Genomic DNA, 22,886 nt, shown 5'->3' with positions numbered 1-22,886 from the left:
ATAACGATTATAAAAATTAGAGAACAAGTTAAATAAATTATAAAAATATTTAATTAAAAATCTTTCACTAAAAAATTTATATTCAAATTTTTTAAAATTTTCACTCCTATTATTTTGAACGCAACTGTATAATAATGTTTGTTTCAAACGAAAAATTCTATTCCGGCATATTAATTTAGAAAATTTAAGTAAGTGCCTGAAGTCAAATAAAACTTATTTTTTTGTGAAAAATAAACTTAAAAAGGTACATATTCATGAAAAATTATTTTAAAAATGAATGAATCTTTGTTGCGAATGGAAATTTCTACTCCGGCGGAGTAATTTTCAATATTTTTCCATAAAGAAGCAGCAGCCGGTCGGGTAACCTCATACGGATTTTGTCATATCAAGTGTTTCGGAGAAGTCTTTGTTAGTTAATATCTTTATCTACATAGCGTATATATAAAACAATATTGTTTAATTTGTTAGCATTAAAAAGATTTCTGAATTAACAAGCTGCCGCTGCCTTGTTATCTGGTAATCTGCATATATATAACAAGAGTGCTATATTCGGCTGTGCCGAATCTTATATACCCTTCACCATAGTGTATTTTAAACATCTTAGTTTTATAAATTTTAAATTTTTTCCCGACTACATTATTATTACACTAAAAGCTAAACAAAATGAACAACAATAACGCTAAACGAAATAAAAAACAAAATACACAAGACATCTAAACCAACAGACATCTAAACATTCATAACGAAAAACACAGAAAAACAAAAACAAAATAAACAACACAATAAAACGAACCTACATCTAAATATACGAAAAGAATTCACAAAAACAAAATACATAATTTAATGACGCCAACAGCATTGAAACCAAAGAATAAATAAGAAGTGAAACGCTGTCAAAAAGTACCTAAGTCTACTGTCAGTCGGTACCTAACTCTAAGAATGTATTAGTAGAATTCTCAAGCCAACATAGTTGCAAAAAATCGGATTTAAAAATTTAAAAAAAAATTATTTCATTTGAATTTATATTTTAGAAGATTTCTTTAAATATTTTGCAACATAATTTATCTATAAACATTATATGAACGTATCTTTGCTTTTTAATCTGCAATATTGATATAATAATTAAGTTAGTTGAAATATTTTTTTCTTGTACCATACGAAAATTTACAACATTGTTCTTTTTTCGTTTTAATTTCAACAACAAAAATTAAATGTCAAAAAAATAAAAAATATTTTTTTCGTTTGTAAAAAATTAAATCTTTTCGGGCTATTAAATATATTTAAAGTGTGCAAAAAAATAATAAAATATAACGTTAAGTGATAAAAAATATTTTCAAGTTCTATAAGCCACGAATTTTCGCGACAAAGTTTTGAAGTTTGGTGAAGTTTTCAAAGGTTGTCTCGGATTTTTGCTCATATCTCCGTTATTTATCGAACGATTTTGCTGATTTTAAATAGCGATCTTCTCGAATGCATGTTTAACAGAATTATTGAAGATTCGGATCTCGTCGATATCTGGTGTCCTCTAAAAACTGATTTCAACAGACAGACGGACATGGCTTAATCGACTCTGCTACCTATAAGGATCCAGAAATTATCGGAAAATTATATTATAGAAATTACAAACGGAATGACAAACTTATATATACCCTTCTCACGAAGGTGAAGGTTATAAAAATGAATTGTTCAATTCACAATCAAGTTGTATATTGTACCTGCTAAAGTGTAGTAACAGTGATTGTGGGCAGATCTTTGCAGCAAGTCATAAGTTTATGTTCTCAATGAAAAAAAAACAATCAAAACAAATACACATAACAATGTCAAAAGATAAAAAATATTAAATTAATTAAACATGCGAATAAAGCAAAATTTTAAACAAATAAATAAACTGTTTTTAATAAAATTTTAGTTTTTTTGTTTTTGTAAACAGCTGTTTGTTTTTGACTTCAGTGTTATCACTTTATCCTTTTGATACCCTTCACCTTCGTGAGAAGGGTATATATAAGTTTGCATTCCACTTGTAATTTCTATAATATAATTTTCCGACCCCATAAAGTATATATATTCTGGATCCTTATAGGTCATATTTGTTCATAATTTGTTAAATAAGCAACAACAACACTGTATATTAGAACAAGTAAGAGTGCTATATTCGGCTGTGCCGAATCTTATATATCCTTCACCATAGTGTATTTTAAACATATTAGTTTTATAAATTTTTCCCGACTACATTATACTACACCAACAGCAAAACAAAATGAACAACAACAACGCTAAACGAAATAAAACACAAAATACACAAGGCATCTAAACCAAGAGATATCTAAACATACATAACGAAAAACACAGAAAAACAAAAACAAAATAAGCAAGGCAATTAAACCAACCTATATCGAAATATACGAACAGAATTCACAAAAGCAAAACAAAAACAAAATACACAACTCAATGATGCCAACAGCATCAAAACATACAAAACGAAATACACAGCTGAAAACTCAAATACATCTACACACACGTGCACATCTTTATACAGTGTTGTTGTTGCTTATTTAACAAAGCATGAATAAACAAGTAAGAGTGCTATATTCTGGTGTGCCGAATCTTATACACCCTTCACCATAGTGTATTTTAAACATAATAGTTTTATAAATTTTAAATTTTTCCGGTCTACTTTATTATTACACCAAAAGAAAAACCAAATGAACGACAACAACGCTAAACGAAATAAAAAACAAAATACACAAGGCATCTAAAACAATAGACATCTAAACACACATAACGAAAAACACAGAAAAAGAAAGACAAAATAAACAACGCAATAAAACCAACATAGATCCAAATATACGAACAGAATTTACAAAAACAAAACAAAATACACAACTCAATGACGCCAACAGCATACAAAACGAAATACACAGCTGAACAACCAAATACATATACACACACGTGTACATCTTTTTCTAATAACAGTGTTGTTGTTGCTTATTTAACAAAGCAAAAAAATTTTGAAATTTTTTTATGAAATTTTCGGAGGTTGTCTCGGTTTTTTGCTCATATCTCCGTTATTTACCGACCGATTTTGCTGATTTTAAATAGCGATCTTCTCGAAAGCATGTCTAACAGAATTATTGAAGATTCGGATCTCGCCGATATCTGAGGTCCTCTAAAAACTGATTTCAACAGACAGACGGACATGGCTTAATCGACTCCGCTATCTATAAGAATCCAAAATATATATACTGGAAAATTATATTATAGAAATTACAAACGGAATGACAAACTTATATATACCCTTCTCACGAAAGTGAAGGGTATAAAAAGTTGTATACGTGTGTGTAGATGCATTTGGTTTTTCAGCTGTGTATTTCGTTTTGTATGTTTGGATGCTGTTGGCGTTATTGAGTTGTGTATTTTGTTTTTGTGAATTCTGTTCGTACATTTGGATGTATGTTGGTTTTATTGCGTTGTTTATTTTGTTTTTCTGTGTTTTTCGTTATGTATGTTTAGATGTCTATTGATTTAGATGCCTTGTGTATTTCGTTTAGCGTTGTTGTTCATTTTGTTTTGCTTTAGGCGTAATATTGATGTAGTCGGGAAAAAATTTATAAAACTAATATGTTTAAAATACACTATGGTGAAGGGTATATAAGATTTGGCACAGCCGAATATAGCACTCTTACTTGTTTATGCTAAAATCGTTTGAATTTTTTTATATGTTGAAATAAACAATTGGCAACACTAAAATTTCTTACAACATTTGAAAAACATATGAAAAATTGTCGTATGAGTTGTATAGAGTTTTTGCATAGAAAATACCAACAACATTGTTATGACTATTGTAGCAGCTGCTGACATACAACGCTACAACATCGATTGTGAATTGAACATACAGTGAATCAACTAAGTTTTTTGTCTACCTTTTTTAAGAGAATTTTGTTTTTTGTTCATAAATAAAATTCGAAAAAACAGGTAAAAGGTCAGTTGTTCAATTCACAATAAAGTTGTATATTGTACCTACTAAAGTGTAGTAACAGTGATTGTGAACAGATCTTTGCAGCAAGTCATAAGTTTATGTTCTTAATGAAAAAAAAAAACAATCAAAACAAATGCACATAACAATGTCAAAAGATAAAAAATCAAAAAATATTAAATTAATTAAACATAATGAAATAAACCAAATTAATATCATTGAATTTTCAATTCTTTTATTTTCTTTATTCCACATTTTAAAATAATAAATAAACTGTTTTTAATAAAATTTTATTTTTTTTCTTTGTAAACAGCTGTTTGTTTTTGATTTCAGTGTTACCACTTTATCGTTTTTATGCTAAAATCGTTTGAATTTTTGTTTATATGTAAAAAATAAACAATTGGCAACACTAAAATTTCTTAAAACATTCGAAAAACATATGAAAAATTGTCATATGAGTTGTACAAAGCTTTTGCATAGAAAATACCAACAACATTATTATGACTATTGTAGCAGCTGCTGACATACAACTCTACAACATCGATTGTGAAGTGAACAACTATAAGTTTTCCAATTAAATATAGAGATTGTGTAAAATGGGGAAAAATTTGAAAAAATATTAAAATACAAATTTTTGTGCATTTGTTGTTGCATTTTATTATTTTTCATCAGAATTTTCATGTCAATAAAGTATTTTGCATATTGAGAATTCCGATTAATTTCATTGAGTTTTTCAAATTATTTTTTAATTATTTTTGGAATTTATTGTTTTATTGTTAAAAGGAAGAGTGTTAAGTATTTTTCAATTGCAATATGCAAAAATCATATCCTCATTGGGTGAAAATGAGATGCTATTTGCCTTAAAATGTTTAAAGGATAATAATGAGGCAATTTCGATATAAAAAATTAGTTTAGATTTCTAGAACAAGTGTAAATCAATAAAATATAATTATGAATAAAATATAATTATGTTTAATCAATAACATTAAAAAATATAAAATAGAGTAATAGATGAAATGATCCAAAGAATTATTAGAAAAAACGCACTGAATGCTCTTTCAAAGTCTTTAACTGCCAAAGGGAGGCGACTTGTATACAAGGAAAACTATTGGACTCCTGATTTATCTTTTTCAAAATCTATATACGAACTAGGAGGAACACTATGTTTAAATTTATACCTCTAAACAGACCCTAGGTTGCTTGGCACCAATGTAGAGTGAACTATCGTGTAGTACAGAAAAATGCCTAATTTGGATATTTTAAAATAGAGGTGGATATCATACCGTAACGTGAACAAAAGCAATATTTTTTACCTAATACATACACTTATATATATTTAAAACCCAAATCAAGAATAACTATCCAGATCCAAATATGCCTACTGTATCTTATTCATAAAATAAACAATTTAAAATATGATTTTAGCATTTAATAGTTCCATAGTGGTATATGGTGATGTACCCATACTTAGAATGGCTAGGATGGTACTTAGTGTTAGATTTATTGAATAAGAATCAATATTATAAAATTCTATATAAAATTTACACAATACTCCCCAAATAGATGGAGTTTCCGTAATGTAGTTTTTGTTTATCAATACAAAATGACCAAAAACCCGGATTATTTTTGTTATAATATATAAATTTATACCTCACAAAACATTTTTTCTAGGTCCAATTCCATTGATTATTTAATATATCATGTATCCAATTCAAAATTACTTATTATTTTCGAAATTTAATGAAAGAAACGATAGATTTCATGTTAAGTCAAAAATTGATCATTTCTGATAGGTATATAGGATAATAAATCGGTTAAGAAATGTCCAAATTTAGTCCTTCTACTACTAAAATATTTAAAAAATGTTATTCTAATATATAGAAGGAATAGAAATATTAAATTTTATAAAATAATGCAGCAATATTAAAAAATGAACAAAAAAAAAATAAATAAAAAAGCAAAATACTTTATTGACCCAAAAAATTAACAATACGTTCACATTTTATCCAAGATCTCGTTAATTAATATAACGATTTTACTTCTTATGGTATAACATTAAAATATAAGATATTTTTTAAAAAATACAACAAACAAATTGCTTTATTTTGTTAAAAATAATTGTTCACATAAAGTTTTTTCTTAAAATTTTACATAGGCAAATTACTTAATTGATTCACTGTATGTGTGTTTGTTTGTAAGTTTGAACTTAATAGACTACTAAACGGTTAAACCGATTTTCTTGAATTTTTTCACGGCGTATTCCCGTATGTCTGGAAGTGGTATTAGGCTACTTTTTATTTTGAAATTTCAAGTGGGCAAGGAGCCACGTCCATATTAAGAAAATATAAAATCCGTATATTTGAGATAATATTACAGTTAGAGTCCTCAAATTTTGTTGGAGCCACTTTAGTGGCAATATAATTATTTAGGCACCTCACATATAAATTAAATACACAAATTCGTTTATCTTGGCAACTATCACATTTAGAATTTCAAAATTTTGCACGAAAAACTTTAACATCCATGTAAACATTTTAGGTAACAAATTAACGGACATGAGGGTTGCGACACCTCCCATATTAATTAAATACAAAAAAAGTCCTACAGTCCTCAAATTTTGTCGGAGCCACTTTAGTGTCAATATGATTATTTGGGATCAAAAGTGTAAATTAGGACTACCCATAAGGGGGCGTGGCACCTCACTTATTAATTAGTTATTCTTGAGATAATATAACAGTTAGAGTCCTCAAATTTTGTAGGAGCCACTTTAGTGTCAATATGATTTAAAAAGTGGGCGGACTAGCGTTAAATTAAATACAAAAGTTCGTTTATCTTAGAAACTATCATCTTTCACGAATAATTTTAACATCCATGTATATATTTTGGGTATTAAATTGGGAAACAACTACAACTAAATTCTAAAATATTGCACGAAGAACTTTAATATTCATCTGAAAATTTTTAAGAAAAAACAAGTAAGAGTGGTATATTCGGCTGTGCCGAATCTTATATACCCTTCACCATAGTGTATTTTAAACATCTTTTATAAATTTAAAATTTTTCCCGACTACATTATAATTACATCAAAAGCTAAACAAAAAGAACAACAACGCTAAACGAAATAAAACACAAAATACGCAAGGCATCTAAACCAACAGACATCTAAACGTACATAACGAAAAACACAGAAAAACAAAAATAACAACGCAATGATGTCAACAGCATCCAAACTAAGGGTGCCCAAGCCCTATGCGCTTGGTACTCTTTTGTTTTTGTAAATGCGATTAGCTATAGACAGTGTGTTTTCTTTACACTTATATGCGCTTTACTCTAGCAATACGTTTTTGTTGTTCTTAACAGTATACAAGCAAGAGTAAAAGAACAACACTTTTATTGCTGGTAAACATTGACGAGACGTAAATTTTGTTTTTGTTTATCGTAAAAAATTGTTTTAAAAAGCACTTGGAAAAAATTTGTGTTAGTTTTAAATTTCAAACTTATATTATTCGCATAAAAATTATTGTACAATAACTCAAAATCTACTCTCATATAATTGAAAACGTTTTAAATAATTTTTTCTATTCATTAAAAAATATATTTGCAAAAGATAAGGGAAAATTATTTTATTTTAACAAAAAATGCAAATCATATTTTTTTGCTGTGTATTTTTTGTATGTTTGGATTCGAAACATACAAAAAAATAATAAATATAGACCCTATTTAAATTTACATAAATGACAAATCTTACACCCAATTTACACGATGATTTTTTTTCATGTTTGCCCAGACGTCAGTTTTCATGTTTGTCGGTGATTGGTGGTGAGCGGGGAAGAGGAGAATGGGGGGTAAGAAAACAAACATGATTTGGGATTTTCATGATTGTTTTTGACATTCCTCTTTAAACTGATTCGTACTGTTGATATTATGCTTATGTAAAATAAATAATTATGTCTTTTTTTACATGAAAATATTAATATTTGCATTAAAAAATACTATAGCGTGTAATTAAATTTTTTTTAAATCAAATTAAATGGTTTTTATATTAAAAATTTCATTTTATTTTTACTACGAATAAGTAATTAAAAAGGATTATACAATTAAACATCAAAAAAAGACATACATAGTTGCATGTAAAAAATCACCGTATAAATGTTCATGATTTTTTTGAAGATTCTCAAAAGAGAATTGGAAAAAACAGACGTCTGAAAAGTCTTCATGTAAATTGCGCCTTACTCGAAACATATTTGTTCAATTCACAATCAAGTTGTATATTGTATCTACTAAAGTGTAGTAACAGCGATTGTGAACAGATTTTTGTAGCAAGTCATAAGTTATATAGACCCTATTTAAATTTACATAAATGACAAATCTTACTCGAAACATATTTGTTCAATTCACAATCAAGTTGTATATTGTATCTACTAAAGTGTAGTAACAGCGATTGTGAACAGATTTTTGTAGCAAGTCATAAGTTTATGTTCACAATAAAAAACAATCAAAACAAACAATGTCAAAAGTAAAAAACAAATAGTATTAAACTAATTAAACGAGCATAATAAACCTTTTTAATTAAAATTATATTATTTTCATTATTCCACATTTTAAACTAATAAATAAACAGTTTTTAATGAAATTTTTGTTTTGTTTTGGTAAACAGCTGTTTGTTTGTAATTTTTGTGTCACCACTTTATTGTTTTTTTATGTCAAAATCGATTGAATTTATTTGCTGAAATAAACAATCGACAACACTGAATTTTCTTACGACATTCGAAAAACATATGAAAAATTGTCGTGAGAGTTGTATAGAACTTTTGCATAGAAAACATCGATTGTGAATTGAACAATTATTGTAGCAGTCGAAATCTACTAGATTTCATTTTTATTATATAAAACTATATTTAAAACTTTACGTTTGTTTAGAATACAACCCTTCACTGAATTTAATGTGTTTTTTTTTTAATTTAACTATTGCTTTAAATGAATGAATGTTTTGTTTAAAACACAACCCTGTGAAAAGTTACACCAACATTTAAATTTAACGCATATTTTTGAATTTAACGTACTTTATGAAATATAACCTTGTTACTTTTTGTTTTTACCTTGTTTTGCAACTATGTTAATGTATAATGCCGGCGAGAAAATAACAAAGTAATTATCAAACTACTTTTTTTTACTCAATCTGCAAAGAGAAAATTATTGCCGGTCCACACTAGGAAACTTTTTTTGGGAAATTAATTTCGCGTGAGAGAGAAAGAGAAAGAATATCATTCATCTCTCACGCGGTACGGAGTTTCCCGTTCTCAGAAACTTGTTTTGTTATTCTTCTCATTCGTACAACAACAAATCAATGCAATTTACACGTAGCTTCTGAAATAAAAGTTTCTATGTGTGGACAATAAGGAAACTTCAAAAGAGAATTAAGAAAAAGTTTCTCAACGAAAGTTTCCTAGTGTGGACCAGGTCTTACTCCAATTTGCAGCGAATTGAGTGCTTTATCTTTTTTGTGCAGAAGAGTGATGCCAGACCAATCAACTTTATTTTCTGATTTGCAGACGGAATTTGCAGTGTGTCAAGTTCTGATATATCAAAAGACACTAATTGGTGCATTTCAAAACTTTTTTAATTTAAATTAAAAGCTTCCGCGGTTTTATTTTAAGTTTTTTGTATTCTTTTTACTATATATTTAAATTTCTAACGAACTTTCACGACTTTAATTCCAAAGTTTTTAGATTTTTTCAGACAATTTTATGTAGGTATACATACATTTTATATATCACTTATACGTTTCTGTAACCGGAATTTTAAGGAAGACTTTTATAGGCTACCTAATAGGAGATGTATAAAGTTTACTATTTAACCTTTTCCTGCTATTGAATGATTCCTCCTGACAACATATCTGGTCCCCAATCCTTTTAAAGTAATTGCCTTGCTTAATAGGGATACCAGTTTTCAAAAATGCCTTTAGGGGTTTTATTATGCAGGTATTTTCTTTCGTAGGATTTCGGTACCTTAGCTTCTTCCTATACGGATTTGTAGGCAGAAACTACCTTGCACAAAAAATTATTCTTTTATAATCACATCCTGAATCACTTTTAAATTTCACTATTTTCGTTTACCTTTCTTTATATGTATTTTTATTTTTTCGTTTACCTTTCTTTATATGTATTTTTATTTTTTCGTTTACCTTTCTTTATATGTATTTTTATTTTCTTCTAATTGATTACTAAATCGTATTAAGGTTTTTGTTTAATATTTAATTAAACCACTTTTAAGTTATGCAAATTAAAATTAACTTTCAAATCTTTATCCAATTATTTCTTAGCCTTGTTGCGGTTATAAAATCACGGTTCCAAAGAAAAACGGCAGAGCTGAAATCTGTATTTATACTATTATTACTATTATTCTCCCATAGTTACTTGTTTTTGAATAATTTCAAAAAATGAAGAGAGCCATACGACTGTCAAATTTTTCATCTGTATTCTCTCTCAATGTGCGATGGTTTCATTACATATTGCGTTTAGACGATCCCATCCGCACTCTTCTACATAAAATTTTGACAGATCATATTATTTGTGTGATCGTGTAAAGCCGGCTTAAACATAACCCATCGAACCCTATAAATGTAAACAAACGTTCACAGACATCATGGTAAGTATTATTTTAATGAATTTTATATTTCTTCTATTTTCTTTAAAAAATAGATAGACAAGAAAACTAACTAACTCAAATAAACAAAAAAAATCATTCCATTTTTATTATTTTATTAACGAAAATATAGAAAAATTCATAAAAAACTTATAGAATATAAATTAACGAGATAAAAACAAAATAACAATTCATAATAAACATCACTTAAAAACTACAAATACATCAAATGTGTGCCGGATTTGCAAACGGTGGTGCCGCCGGATTTGTAGCCGGTGGTGCTGCCGGATTTGCAGCCTGTGGGGCTGTTGGATTTCCAATCGCTGGGGCTAATAAACGAGTAAATTTGTAGATTATGGTTAATATGTATTTTTGTCCTTGAGATATTGGTAAAGGTCCAACAATGTCTAAATGTATATGTTCGAATCTTCCTTTAGGTATTTTTATTTCAACTACTGGTGATTTAGTATGTTTACTTATTTTAGATTTTTGACAGCTAAGACATTCTTTCGACCAGACATTTAGCTGTTTGCTCATTTTTGGCCAGAAATAACGTTCAGTTATTAATTTGCGTGTAGCTCTGATTCCGGGATGAGAAATACTATGTAATTTTTCAAACACTGTTTTCCGTAAACTTAAGGGAACGTAAGGCCTAGGTGTATTCAGTGTACATTCACACCAAATATCCAAATTTAGAACAGGAATTTTTAGGAATTTCAAATTCAAATGTTTCTCTTTATCAGAAAGAAGTTCTGAAAGATTTTCATATAATATTTTAAGATTAAGATCTGAATATTTATATGCTTCGACTTCAAATGTTCTTGATAAAGTACCAGCTACAACATTAACGTCGCCTTTTATATGTCGTATATCACTAGTAAATTGTGAAATATATTCTAAGTGTCGTGTTAATCTTGGACTTCTTTCTGTTTTTGAATCTAGAGCAAACACTAAAGGTTTATGGTCGGTGTATACTGTAAAGGATCTACATTCTAATAAATACCTAAAATGTTTTATATTTAAGTATATTGCAAATAATTCTCGATCAAAAGTACTATATTTTGTTTCACTAGGAGTTAATTTTTTAGAAAAGAATGCTAACTGCTCTGAAATTCCCTTATAAACTTGTTGTAAAACACCGCCTATGGCTATCTTTGAAGCATCTACCGTTAATATTAAATTTGCTTCATTGTTGAAATGATTCAACAAAACCCGAGATGCAAATGATTCTTTAATGCGATCAAATGAATTAAACGCTTCTGTAGTTCATTCCAGATTTTTATTTTTCTTTTTTAATGCCTTGGTAATTATAGCATGAAAAGGATTAGTTAACTCAGCTAATTTAGGAATGTATCTATGGTAGTAATTTACCATTCCTACAAATTTTTGAACCTGTTTAACCGTTTTTGGTTGTTCAAAGTTTCGAATAGCTAATACTTTCTCTTCAGATGGTCTTATGCCAGCATTCGAGATGTTGTGACCTAAAAAATCTATATTTGAAACACCAAATGTACATTTCCCTGGTTTAATATTCAACCCATATTCTTCTAATCGTTCAAAAACTTTTTCTAAGTGATATAAATGTTGTTCATTGTCTTCACTATATATAAGTATATCATCAATATACATAAACACGAAATCTAAACCTGTAAAAACTTCATTTATAAATCTTTGAAACGTCTGTGCAGAATTTCGCCAACCAAATGGCATGCGTTGGAACTCAAACATTCCGAATGGAGTTGTAATTGCCGTCTTTTGAAAAAGGTAAGGGTCCTTTTGTTATTAATCTGTGAACTGTTGAATGTTTTATAGGTTTTGTATAATAGGGTTCTAATATCAGTGAAGGAAACTTTCTCAAAAGTTGTGTAAATTGATTATCTACAGAAAACAATTTAGGAAGTGATACATTACATGAATTTGAAAACGTATTAACGGACAAATTTGTAAGTGGATCGATTAGGCACTTATGTTTAATGTCTTTTAAAAGACCATATTTGCAAAGAAAATCAGTACCAATAATAGGTTTTGAAATATCTGCGATTATGAAAGTAAATGGAAATTCTCGTCGAAGGCCTAAATCTACATTAAGCAATTTCTTTCCGAAAGTTGCAATGTTTGAGCCATTTGCTGCGCTTAAAATAATGTCAGATTTTCTATTATCATTTTTGAATTTCGAAGATGGTAACACAGATATCTCTGCACCACTATCTATTAGAAACTTAATTTTATTATTTTTATCAAAAATAAAAAGGCGACTTGAATTATAATTATCATTTCTACTTCAAAAATGAACAAGGTTGTTCACATTTCCTGGCTTGGTTACCAAATCTGTAATGAAAACGACAAAGCCAGTTTCCATTTGGTGAACGACCACGAGATCGTGAACTACTTCTACTATATCTCCTATAAAACGGACGTGATTTTCGTGTTTCCAATTCCTTTTTAAGTGAACCAACTTCCAGTGTTAATTTACTTATATTTTCGCATAAAGAAGAGGTCAGGTTTTGAACAATTTGCTCTATATTAGAACTTCTAGAAGATTGTCTGATACTACATATTTCACCATTGTAAATCACTTCCCATAATCTATCAGCTAATTGAACTAATTCATTATGATCTCTTATATTTGATCCTGTTAATGCTACATTTAAGCTTTTTGGGAGTTTACGTAGCCAAAGTTTTGTCAATACCTCTGAACTAAAATTTGAACCAGCGAAGAGCTAACGATCTATAAAATTCTGATGGCTTTCTATCTCCCATATCACTGTCGGATAAAATTTTATCTAATTTCGAAGTTTCACTTAAAGAGAAACCTTCGATCAAAATCAAGATACCTAAAATCTTTCAGTTGTAGTTGGATTCTGAATAACGTCCAACAATTTTATAATAACTTCTTGGGGAAGAGCTGTTATTATATATTCATATTTAGTTTGGTCTGCAGAAATGTTTCTTGTTGCAAATTGCATTTCTGCGTGTACAAACCATGCTTCTGGACAATTTGTCCAGAATTGAGGGAGGTTAATAGTAGCAGCACATATGTCCAAATCTATCTGGGAATTCCTAACAGTCGATTGATTACCAATCGTATTTGGATTTAAAATTGTATTTGTAGTTACTAAACTAGATTGTGAATTTGTTGAACTTTGTGTGTGTGTGTACTTGTACGAGGTGGAGAGCGTGTAGTTTTTGGAGGCGAAGTTTACAAAAAATCAAAATCAAAGTTAAGATTAAAATTGATATTAATTTGAACTAATTTTTTAATATTTTAGATTATATGTATGTAGCTATATCTAACGAATATTTAAAATCAAAAGGTAAAATACTTAATATAGTTAGGATAATAAATATTTATAGTAATGTAAGATAAATACTTAATACAGAATCCTTTCTTTGATGCTTCTGGTTGATATTTTAATTAATATATTGTTGTTTGAACTGAACTGATATGAATTCAAAAGTATTGAAATTTGCTTTATTTTCCAACAGTGCAGAGGGATCAGGATTGATACTTTAATATGTGTATTTTAGCAGGATTTTTAGATGATAATAATGAAGTTTTTGCTCTTGAATATATTCGATTTTTAATCAGTTCACAGTGACCAAAATTTTCGAATTGATTTTCAATGATATTTTATTCATCATTCAACGGAAATTGTTAGTTTTAATTATAAGTTTTATAATTGTTCTCCTGGCAGGATCGCCATTATAGTTGATGTTAATTATAAACAATTTTCGACAATTAATTAAATTTGTATTTATTATAAAATGTTTTATAGAACATAAAAGAACAAAAGTTTATGTGAAGTATAATGAAATATATTGAAAACTAAATTTGATTTATAAAATTAATATTTAAATGAAAACTTAATTTTTTATGTATAAGTATATAAAAGTATATTTGTAAACACCCACAATCATTGTAAGCAAAGATTTTTCTGGGTAAGACGATCTAGCAGTCCATCCGCCTGCCTGTCTGTTGAAAACACGATAAGTCGAGCTAGAGGATTGAAGTTTTGACAAATATTTTTTGTTTGGTATTGAAAATCGGCAATATCTCAACGATTTAACCTAGCACCCATATAAGGTTCCCTTCAGAAAATTACTATAAAACGGATAAATGACTTTTAAAAGTGCGGATGGCAATGAAATTCGAAATGTAAAAATTATTAAGAAACCAAAATGTTTTTGTAAAATATTATGAGGATCAGTCGATAATCAATCCTATGGCAAGTAGTAGATCCGATCAGAAAATGACTTTAACTTTCATAACTCGCTTAAAAATACCAGTATTCTACATAAAATCATATAATAACTTGTGTTCTATTTTTAACGTTGCTAAAATATTTTTTTTAAATTGCAAAAAGTAATTATAGATTTGTTCCAATTATAACATATCTTTTGATTTAGTCTTTGTTTAACAAAATATTAATGTTATTCTTTGTTCAATATTGTAATAAAATATGGGTAAAAAGTATCATTAAAATATTATTCGAATATTGGATTATTCGACAAAAAATTTTCGATTTCATCTTTATATTAAATTGGATTTTTCAATCATTCGAAAAAAAAAACAAAAATTTTTTCGATTAATCGAATAATTTTTATTTCAATGACAACCTAATTAACCATACAAAATTTCAGCTGCGAATTACACAAGCTACGAATTACGAATGAATGATTGTCATCTCTAATTTTTATCGGGTATTTATCATAATCAGCTATATGTTTTCATTGGTTGGAGAAAAAAAAAAATTAAAATTACAAAAAAAAAAAAAAAAAAATGCAAATAAATAGAAAATATTTGTTAAAATAATGTAACCAATTTAAATAACAGACATTGCCCCCAAAACGTTAGAAGGTTTGATGCACTGAATACTAAGAAGTGAAACGCTGTCATTTTTTTACAACAACAACGTTACGCTCTTCTCACAGACGAGTTCTGTGTAACTCTAACACATATGTAAGAAACATACTCTCTCTACAAACTTCAAAACTTTGTCGCGAAATTCGTGGCTTATAGAACTTGAAAATATTTTTTATCACTTAACGTTGTATTTTATTATTTTTTTGCACACTTTAAATATATTTAATAGCCCGAAAAGATTTAATTTTTTACAAACGAAAAAATATTTTTTTATTTTTTTGACATTTAATTTTTGTTGTTGAAATTAAAACGAAAAAAGAACAATGTTGTAAATTTTCGTATGGTACAAGAAAAAAATACTTCAACTAACTTAATTATTATTTCAATATTGCAGATTAAAAAGCAAAGATACGTTCATATATAATGTTTATAGATAAATTATGTTGCAAAATATTTAAAGAAATCTTTTAAAATATAAATTCAAATGAAATAATTTTTTTTTTAATTTTTAAATCCGATTTTTTGCAACTATGTTGGCTTGAGAATTCTACTAATACATTCTTAGAGTTAGGTACCAACTGACAGTAGACATAGGTACTTTTTGACAGCGTTTCACTTCTTATTTGTTCTTTGGTTTGATGCAAGTTTGATTCGATGCAACCAGAAGAGGAATTTAAATATTTGAAGTTTTGATCCCCGTTTGTTTGATGTAATCAGTTAATACGTGTTAATACTGTTAATTTGTTGCCTTTTGACGATTTAACGATTTTACCTTTTAAATATTAAGATTAAAAAAAAATTTGTTACTATTTTATCTATTATCTAAAAGAAAGTGTAATCATATTTGAAATATTCTAAGAATAAAATTAAACATTCTAATCGGTGAAAACAAACTATGCAAATGCATGTTTTTATTGTGCAAGTTAAACAGTTAAAGAAATTTGGCATCGATTATATTTTTGCACATTTTAACCATAAGAGCATAGTTATACATGATATGATCTAAATAGCATATTTCAGCTTTTTAGATCATATTATGTAATACCGCTTTTTGAAATAACAAAATTTGCCCAAAAAATACCATATTTATCTGTTTGCTTTAAATATGCAAACCCATTTTTTGAATATGCAATAACCTTAAGTCTTATTTAACATGTTAACTTTAACATTTAGTTATTATGTTAATATTAACATATTGATACATAAATAAATAATAAAAGGTTTGTGTCCATACTAGGCCAGTTGTGTGTGTTGGTTGTGTAAAGATGTAAAATTTAAGTAAAGTACGTAAAATTAATTATATAGTTATATTAACATCAAACACAAATATTTTCTTATATATTCTAAAAGTAATCATGTGCGTAATGTCGATAATACAGTTCATCAGTACTTTTCATCTTTCTTTTTAACTTAATTTACTCTGGATGTAAATCCAACGAATTAAAGTCTCAAGACAAGTTCTTTTTATTCTGCAATTCGACGACTAAACGACTAAACTAAAAGTTCTTAGTAAATTTTCAATGAATAAAACGCCATTACATTAAGTTATTTGGAAATAAGGTTATCTCCAATTTTTTTCAAATAATTTTGGTAAAAAAAAATTCAGTTTTAACCAGAGTACTTAGGTATTTTTTGCACTCGTGAATACAATTTTATTTATTTCTCTTGTTTTACAACTCAGTTTCACGAGATTTATTTTTAATCTCGCGAGATCTATTTTTTTTAAATTCTTCATTTTTTATGCTCACTTCATGAGCGATATTTTATATATATTGTTTTTTTTTTTTTAATTTCTCTCACAAGAGATATCAAAATGAATAGAATTTGAATAAAACTCGCACACAGAAAATGTGTGCACGAAAACCGTTTAATGGCGGTGGTAAAAAATTAATTTAGTAAGAAGGATGTACGTATATACATATGAATGTGAAAGATGGATGTGTGTGCGGAGAAAAAGGTTTTATGGCTACAAACAAATGTTTTAAAAATAAAAATGTTTATCTGCAAAAAAAAAACTATATTTCTAAACATTTTATTTGGGTTAAACATTAATTTATAAATATTTAATAAAGATATTAATGGGTTATTGTAGGAATTTTGTATTAAAACGGGGATAATTGTATCAGTACGGGGATTATTAAATAGCTGTCGAAGTATTGTTATTACTATTCAACTACTCTAAAATATTTTATTAATTTACATATTTATTTTAAATATGACAATGCAATTATGATGTTACATTAGAAAAAATTATAATATTAAAATGCCCTTTTAACAAATACATAATTAAATCCAAAAATGTAAAAAACCCAATTTAAATAACTGGAATTCCAAAAAATTCAAAATATTATTGTCCTGTAAATTTTTATGAAAAAAAACAAAAAAAATTGCATGAACAAAATTTTTCTAATACAAAAACCTAATTGACACATCGTATATCCTATTTCTTACTTCAATTACAATAACAATTGATATTTCTATTTGCACACGTGCACAAAGATCGTAAAAAGCAATAAGATCAAAATGAAATTTCTGGAAATTGACCACATTTTAAAATTTACGAACATCTACAGGCAAACATAACTCTTTAAAGTTCACACACGCATATACAGTGTCTCTCATAAGTATTAGAATTTAGGTAAACCATGAAAAGAAACCAAATTTAATAATATATTTTGTATGCAAAAAATTAATTAGTTTGTTATATTGTCTAGACAGTCCTTAGGTTTGATATCACGCTTTTTTAAAACTTGAAAAATTTACATTTACCTTAATTAAATTAGCTTTTTAAAAAGTCGATAAAATTGCCTCACAAAAGTATGCGAATTTTTCATGTATTTCATATTTGATCATATTATACGAAACACAAATTTTAGAATCAAATGATTTTTATGCTTTATATTGTTTAAAGGGGTTACTATCACCGAAATGATATATTTTTGACCCATTTGGTCCACAATTTTTGGGGATTTGTACCCTTTTTTATGTATATATAAAATTAAAATGGCGATTTTTGTCAAAATTTGTAGTATTTTCTCTTTTTTCCAGAAATAAAACCAAAATTTGATATTGAGATTAAATAGACCCCTTGGAGTATCTAAAAATAGTATTTTTGTTACAAGAATCTGTATTTAAAATATCCATGATATATTATTGATATCATTATTCTTTCGCTAATTCAATATATTGGAACTTAAGTCCACTTACATGATACAAGGGTCAAAAATTTTAGGGGAAAGTTTTCTTGTATATATTCTTTTGTATATCAGTTTTTATATATTTTAAGTTTTCAATATTGTTGGAAGTGTACAACTCCAAAACATGCCTCGAAGAAACACCATTCAATATGGTAGTATCATTATTTTTATATACAATGACGTCCAGGCTACATGCCACTATGTCATTACGGTCTAACTCAAAAACATCGATATCAGTTTAAATATTGATTACTATGATCAAATTAAACCCAAAATTTTGGACTTACAGTGTAATTGTAATGGCCAACATAAGCGTGAAAGTTTCGAATAGTAAAAACTGAAATCTACTGTAAAGGATGACATTTTGTAAAGGCATGTTTTGGAATTGTATACCGATATAATGTATTGAAAATTTAAAATATATTAGTGCTAATATGTACATGAATGTATACTAGCCAACTTTGTCGGAAAATATCGACCCTAGTGGTACGAAAAGGGTCTTAAGATCCATACAATTCAATTAGAAACTGAAGAACGACACCAAAAATACTTCTAGGAACTTTTAAGTACAGGGGGCTAATTACGGAAGTCGTGATCGAAATAATTCAGCATCGAAATTAGTTTCGATAGTTCGAATTTTTCTGATGATATAACTCGATAAGAAACGAATCGAATTGTTGTTTAAGTGTTAGAAAGGAAAAATCTGAAAGAGTTATTCAACACTGGAAATATGTAAAAGATTAAAGAACAAAAGTAAACAAAAAAACATATGTTTACTCTGCAAAAAATTCTAAGCGCAAATCTTATAAGAATTCAAATATAAGTTAATAAAAGAATTTTTTGTGTTTTTATATTTATATTACAAGAAAAATGGACCCAAATCTTTTTTTTATTCTTCATCGTCCAAATCGGAAGATGAGTGTAACGTAAGTTTAATAAGAAAAGAAATTCGAAACACCAGTGACCCATTAAGTTTGCCAACGCTGAGTAAGTTTTAATCTATTTGTTTATAAAATAAATAGTAATTATTTTTTTTACAGGTTTAAAAAACGCTTTAGGGTTACGAAGGAAGCTTTTAACTACATTCTTGACGAGCTAGAATTTGTGTCACACTTGTCGACAGCAGTACCTCCAAAAATACAATTGGCCTCAACTTTATTGCTTTTGGCTTCAGGAGGGTTTCAAAACACCGTCGGAAATGATTTTCTGATTGGTGTAGGCCAAAGCACACTTTCCAAAATAATCAAAAGAGTGGTGAATGAAATGGAAAGCAAGCTATGTAGTAAATTTATTGAGTTTAATCTCGATAACTGCGACGATTCAAAGCAATTCTTTTTGCAAAAATACAAAATTCCTGGAGGTATGTGTTAAAGTCTTTATTGTATGACAATTTAATAATTAGTTTCTTATAGTAATCGGCTGTATAGACGGAACTCATTTTGGTTTGCAAAAGCCACCAAATGAGCATATGTTTTTTAATAGAAAGGGGTTCCATAGCCTTAATTCCATGATTGTGAGTAAATATTTTTACTAATAAATGTTCATTGTTTTTAAAAATATTTTTTTTTTTTGTAGATATGTGATCACAAATACAGAATTTTAGCAATAAATTCTAAGTATGGAGGTGCTGCCCATGATTCTTTTGTATGGAAACAGTCTGAGGAAAGAATTCTTTTAGAACAAAAATATAGCTCCAATTTACGAAATTTTTGGCTTTTAGATGAGAATTGTTTTCTATCACAATGTTTGTCACATATATATATACATATAATAGCGCTTTTATTCACATTTAATTCTTGAAGGTGATTCTGGCTACCCGCTTGAGCCGTGGTTGCTAACCCCATACCGAAGTCCTCAAGAAGGATCAATGGAGTCTCGTTTTAACGATATACATTCTAAAGCCAGATGCATAGTAAAAAGGACCATCGGCATATTAAAAGCGAGATGGAAAATTTTATGCCATGACAAAAGAAGTAGGTATAGTCCTCAAAAAGTGGCAAAATTTTCAAATGTTTGTGCTACACTGCATAATATATGCATTCACTTCAAAGTGCCTAATTACGAGGATGTCCAGCAAACTCCTGTTGAAAGTACAATGCTAGATATGGATAATGGAAACGAGACTCAAATAACTAAAATAGGAAAAAAAATTAGAGATAATATCAAAAATTCGTTGTGTTCCAATTAGAATAAAGATACATAAAGGTTTTTAAAAGTATATATTTTTATAAAAAATAAAAAAACGTTTGTTAAAATAAAAATGTGTATTTCATTGTGAGATTAAAAACTTGGTAGTGGTCCAAAAAAAGTTTGATAAAATAAAAATATGTAATTCATTTTAGATTAAAAACTTGGTAGTGGTCCAATTTTTTATTGTAAGCTTGGCCGTTAGTATTGTTGATTAATATTTTCTAATTTATCCGTATTTGAAGCTCATTTTTTATGTCCATGTTGTTGCAGTGATCTATCTTTTTTAAGCGTCTCTTCATTCTCCTCATTATCTACGATGTCCATTACTTCCGAAATGTATTCGTCGGCTTCATTTCCTTGGGATGTACTCGTACCTTCAGAAGAATTACATTGTTCTACTTCTTGATTTACTTTTCCCGAATGAACGGATCTCTTGCAAGCCTACTACAGATACTTCAATTCCTGCTGCTTCCAAAATTTGCTCCTCAGCTACGCTAAGGTGTTTCTCCACAAAAGGGCCTCCACCAGTTTTTGTTTTTTGGAGGATTTGTTAAAAGAAACCTTTTTTTAACCAACTGCTTTTGATCTGCATGCACCTATTGAATAAATAATATTAAATGAATGAATATAACAATATTAAATGTTGTTATAAACCTTTCGCCACGTTTTATCATCCTTCAATGGTGGACCAGAAGCATTTAGCATTAGGGCTAAGTTTTCCCATAGTCTATTGGCTGTTGCTTTTCCTTGTGATGTATTTGGTAGAACTCCTTTGGCCAAATCAGTGTGCTCTGACATAAACTCAGCAAGAATTTGCTTTTGTCTGAAGTTAATTTTTGTTGTATTCGAACTAATAATTAATAAAAATTAGTATTTTTTCAAAAGAAATAAAATAAAATTGTCTTACATTTTCTTTTCTTCCAACGAATTCTTTGAAAAATATAATTTCGATTGGTAATTTGCTAACGACTGAAAACTCACACGGTTGCATTCGAACACAAGTTTGTTATCGAGTAACATCATTAGAAATTTCGATAGCGAATGACAGAATCTCAAAAATATAAAATCTCGCAAGTACGAATAAATTTCGATCGTGTTCGACTGCGGTAATTAGCCCTCAGATCCTTATAACAAAAAATATTATTTTTATATACCTCAAGTGGTGTATTAAATCCTCAATATTTAAGTTTGGTTTTATTTTTAAAAAAGGAAAAATTGCAAATGTGGTCAAAAATCGCCATTTTAATGATATTACATGAAAAGATGGTACAAATGCTCCAAAATTGTGGAACAAATTGGCCAAAAATATACAATTTCGGTTGATGGTAGCCCCTTAAAAAATTTTATGCAAAAAACCACTCGTTTATAATTTTTGTGTTTCGTAAAATATGGTGATATATGAAATACAGGAAAAAATCGAATACTTTTGTGAGGCAATTTTATGGACTTTTTTAAAAAATGTTAAATCAATTGAGGTAAATGTAATTTTTCTAAATTTTAAAGAGTGTGATATTAAACCTTAGGTCTCTCTAGACAATATAACAAATTTAATTATTCATTTCACACACAAAAAATATTACTAAACTATGTTTCTTTTCAAAGTACATTCAAATTCGAATACTTATGTGGGACACTGTACATATAAATCTCTTTTCTGGAGCCGAAATATAATATACAAACAAACATACATTCAATACATACAAACAAACATACATTCAAAAAAACACTCACACATTCATTTTTATATATACCCAGCAGTTCGACGGGACAGTCCCAAACTGACCACTTAACCTACCACTTGTATTAGCCCCTAGCCACCTGACTACCCAGGTGACCGACTATTTTAACTTGGGCTTGTCATATGAGGAAGTCAATCGTCACTCTACACCCTACAAAGAGACAGCAAAGAGACGATTGCCTCCGCTCTCGCTTACAAATGGGACACTAAAGTGACGACTGTCTTTATTCTCGATTACAAAGAGTTTATTTGTGACGAAAAAGCAAAAATAAGAATTGG

At 28.2% G+C, this 22,886-nt stretch overlaps 2 protein-coding genes across 2 annotated transcripts; one reads left to right on the top strand and one right to left on the bottom strand.

Moving 5' to 3' along the window:
- Positions 1 to 19,579: 19,579 nt before the first annotated feature.
- Positions 19,580 to 20,867, top strand: LOC124419199 (putative nuclease HARBI1). The gene is made up of 4 exons (XM_046947811.1): positions 19,580 to 20,039; positions 20,092 to 20,192; positions 20,255 to 20,423; positions 20,482 to 20,867. Exons 1-4 carry the CDS (start codon positions 19,943 to 19,945, stop codon positions 20,865 to 20,867), a joined length of 753 nt encoding a protein of 250 aa, XP_046803767.1. The 5' UTR covers positions 19,580 to 19,942.
- Positions 20,868 to 21,505: 638 nt separating this feature from the next.
- LOC124419198 lies at positions 21,506 to 21,889 on the bottom strand. Its single transcript, XM_046947810.1, has 2 exons — positions 21,777 to 21,889; positions 21,506 to 21,719 (listed from the first exon to the last, which is right to left on the bottom strand). The coding sequence occupies exons 1-2, from the start codon at positions 21,887 to 21,889 to the stop codon at positions 21,506 to 21,508; spliced, it is 327 nt and encodes a 108-aa protein (XP_046803766.1).
- Positions 21,890 to 22,886: the final 997 nt, after the last annotated feature.

This window comes from Lucilia cuprina, chromosome 4 (genome assembly GCF_022045245.1).
Source record: "Lucilia cuprina isolate Lc7/37 chromosome 4, ASM2204524v1, whole genome shotgun sequence".
Lineage (NCBI taxonomy): Eukaryota > Metazoa > Arthropoda > Insecta > Diptera > Calliphoridae > Lucilia > Lucilia cuprina.
This window is presented reverse-complemented; position numbering and strand designations above follow the sequence as displayed.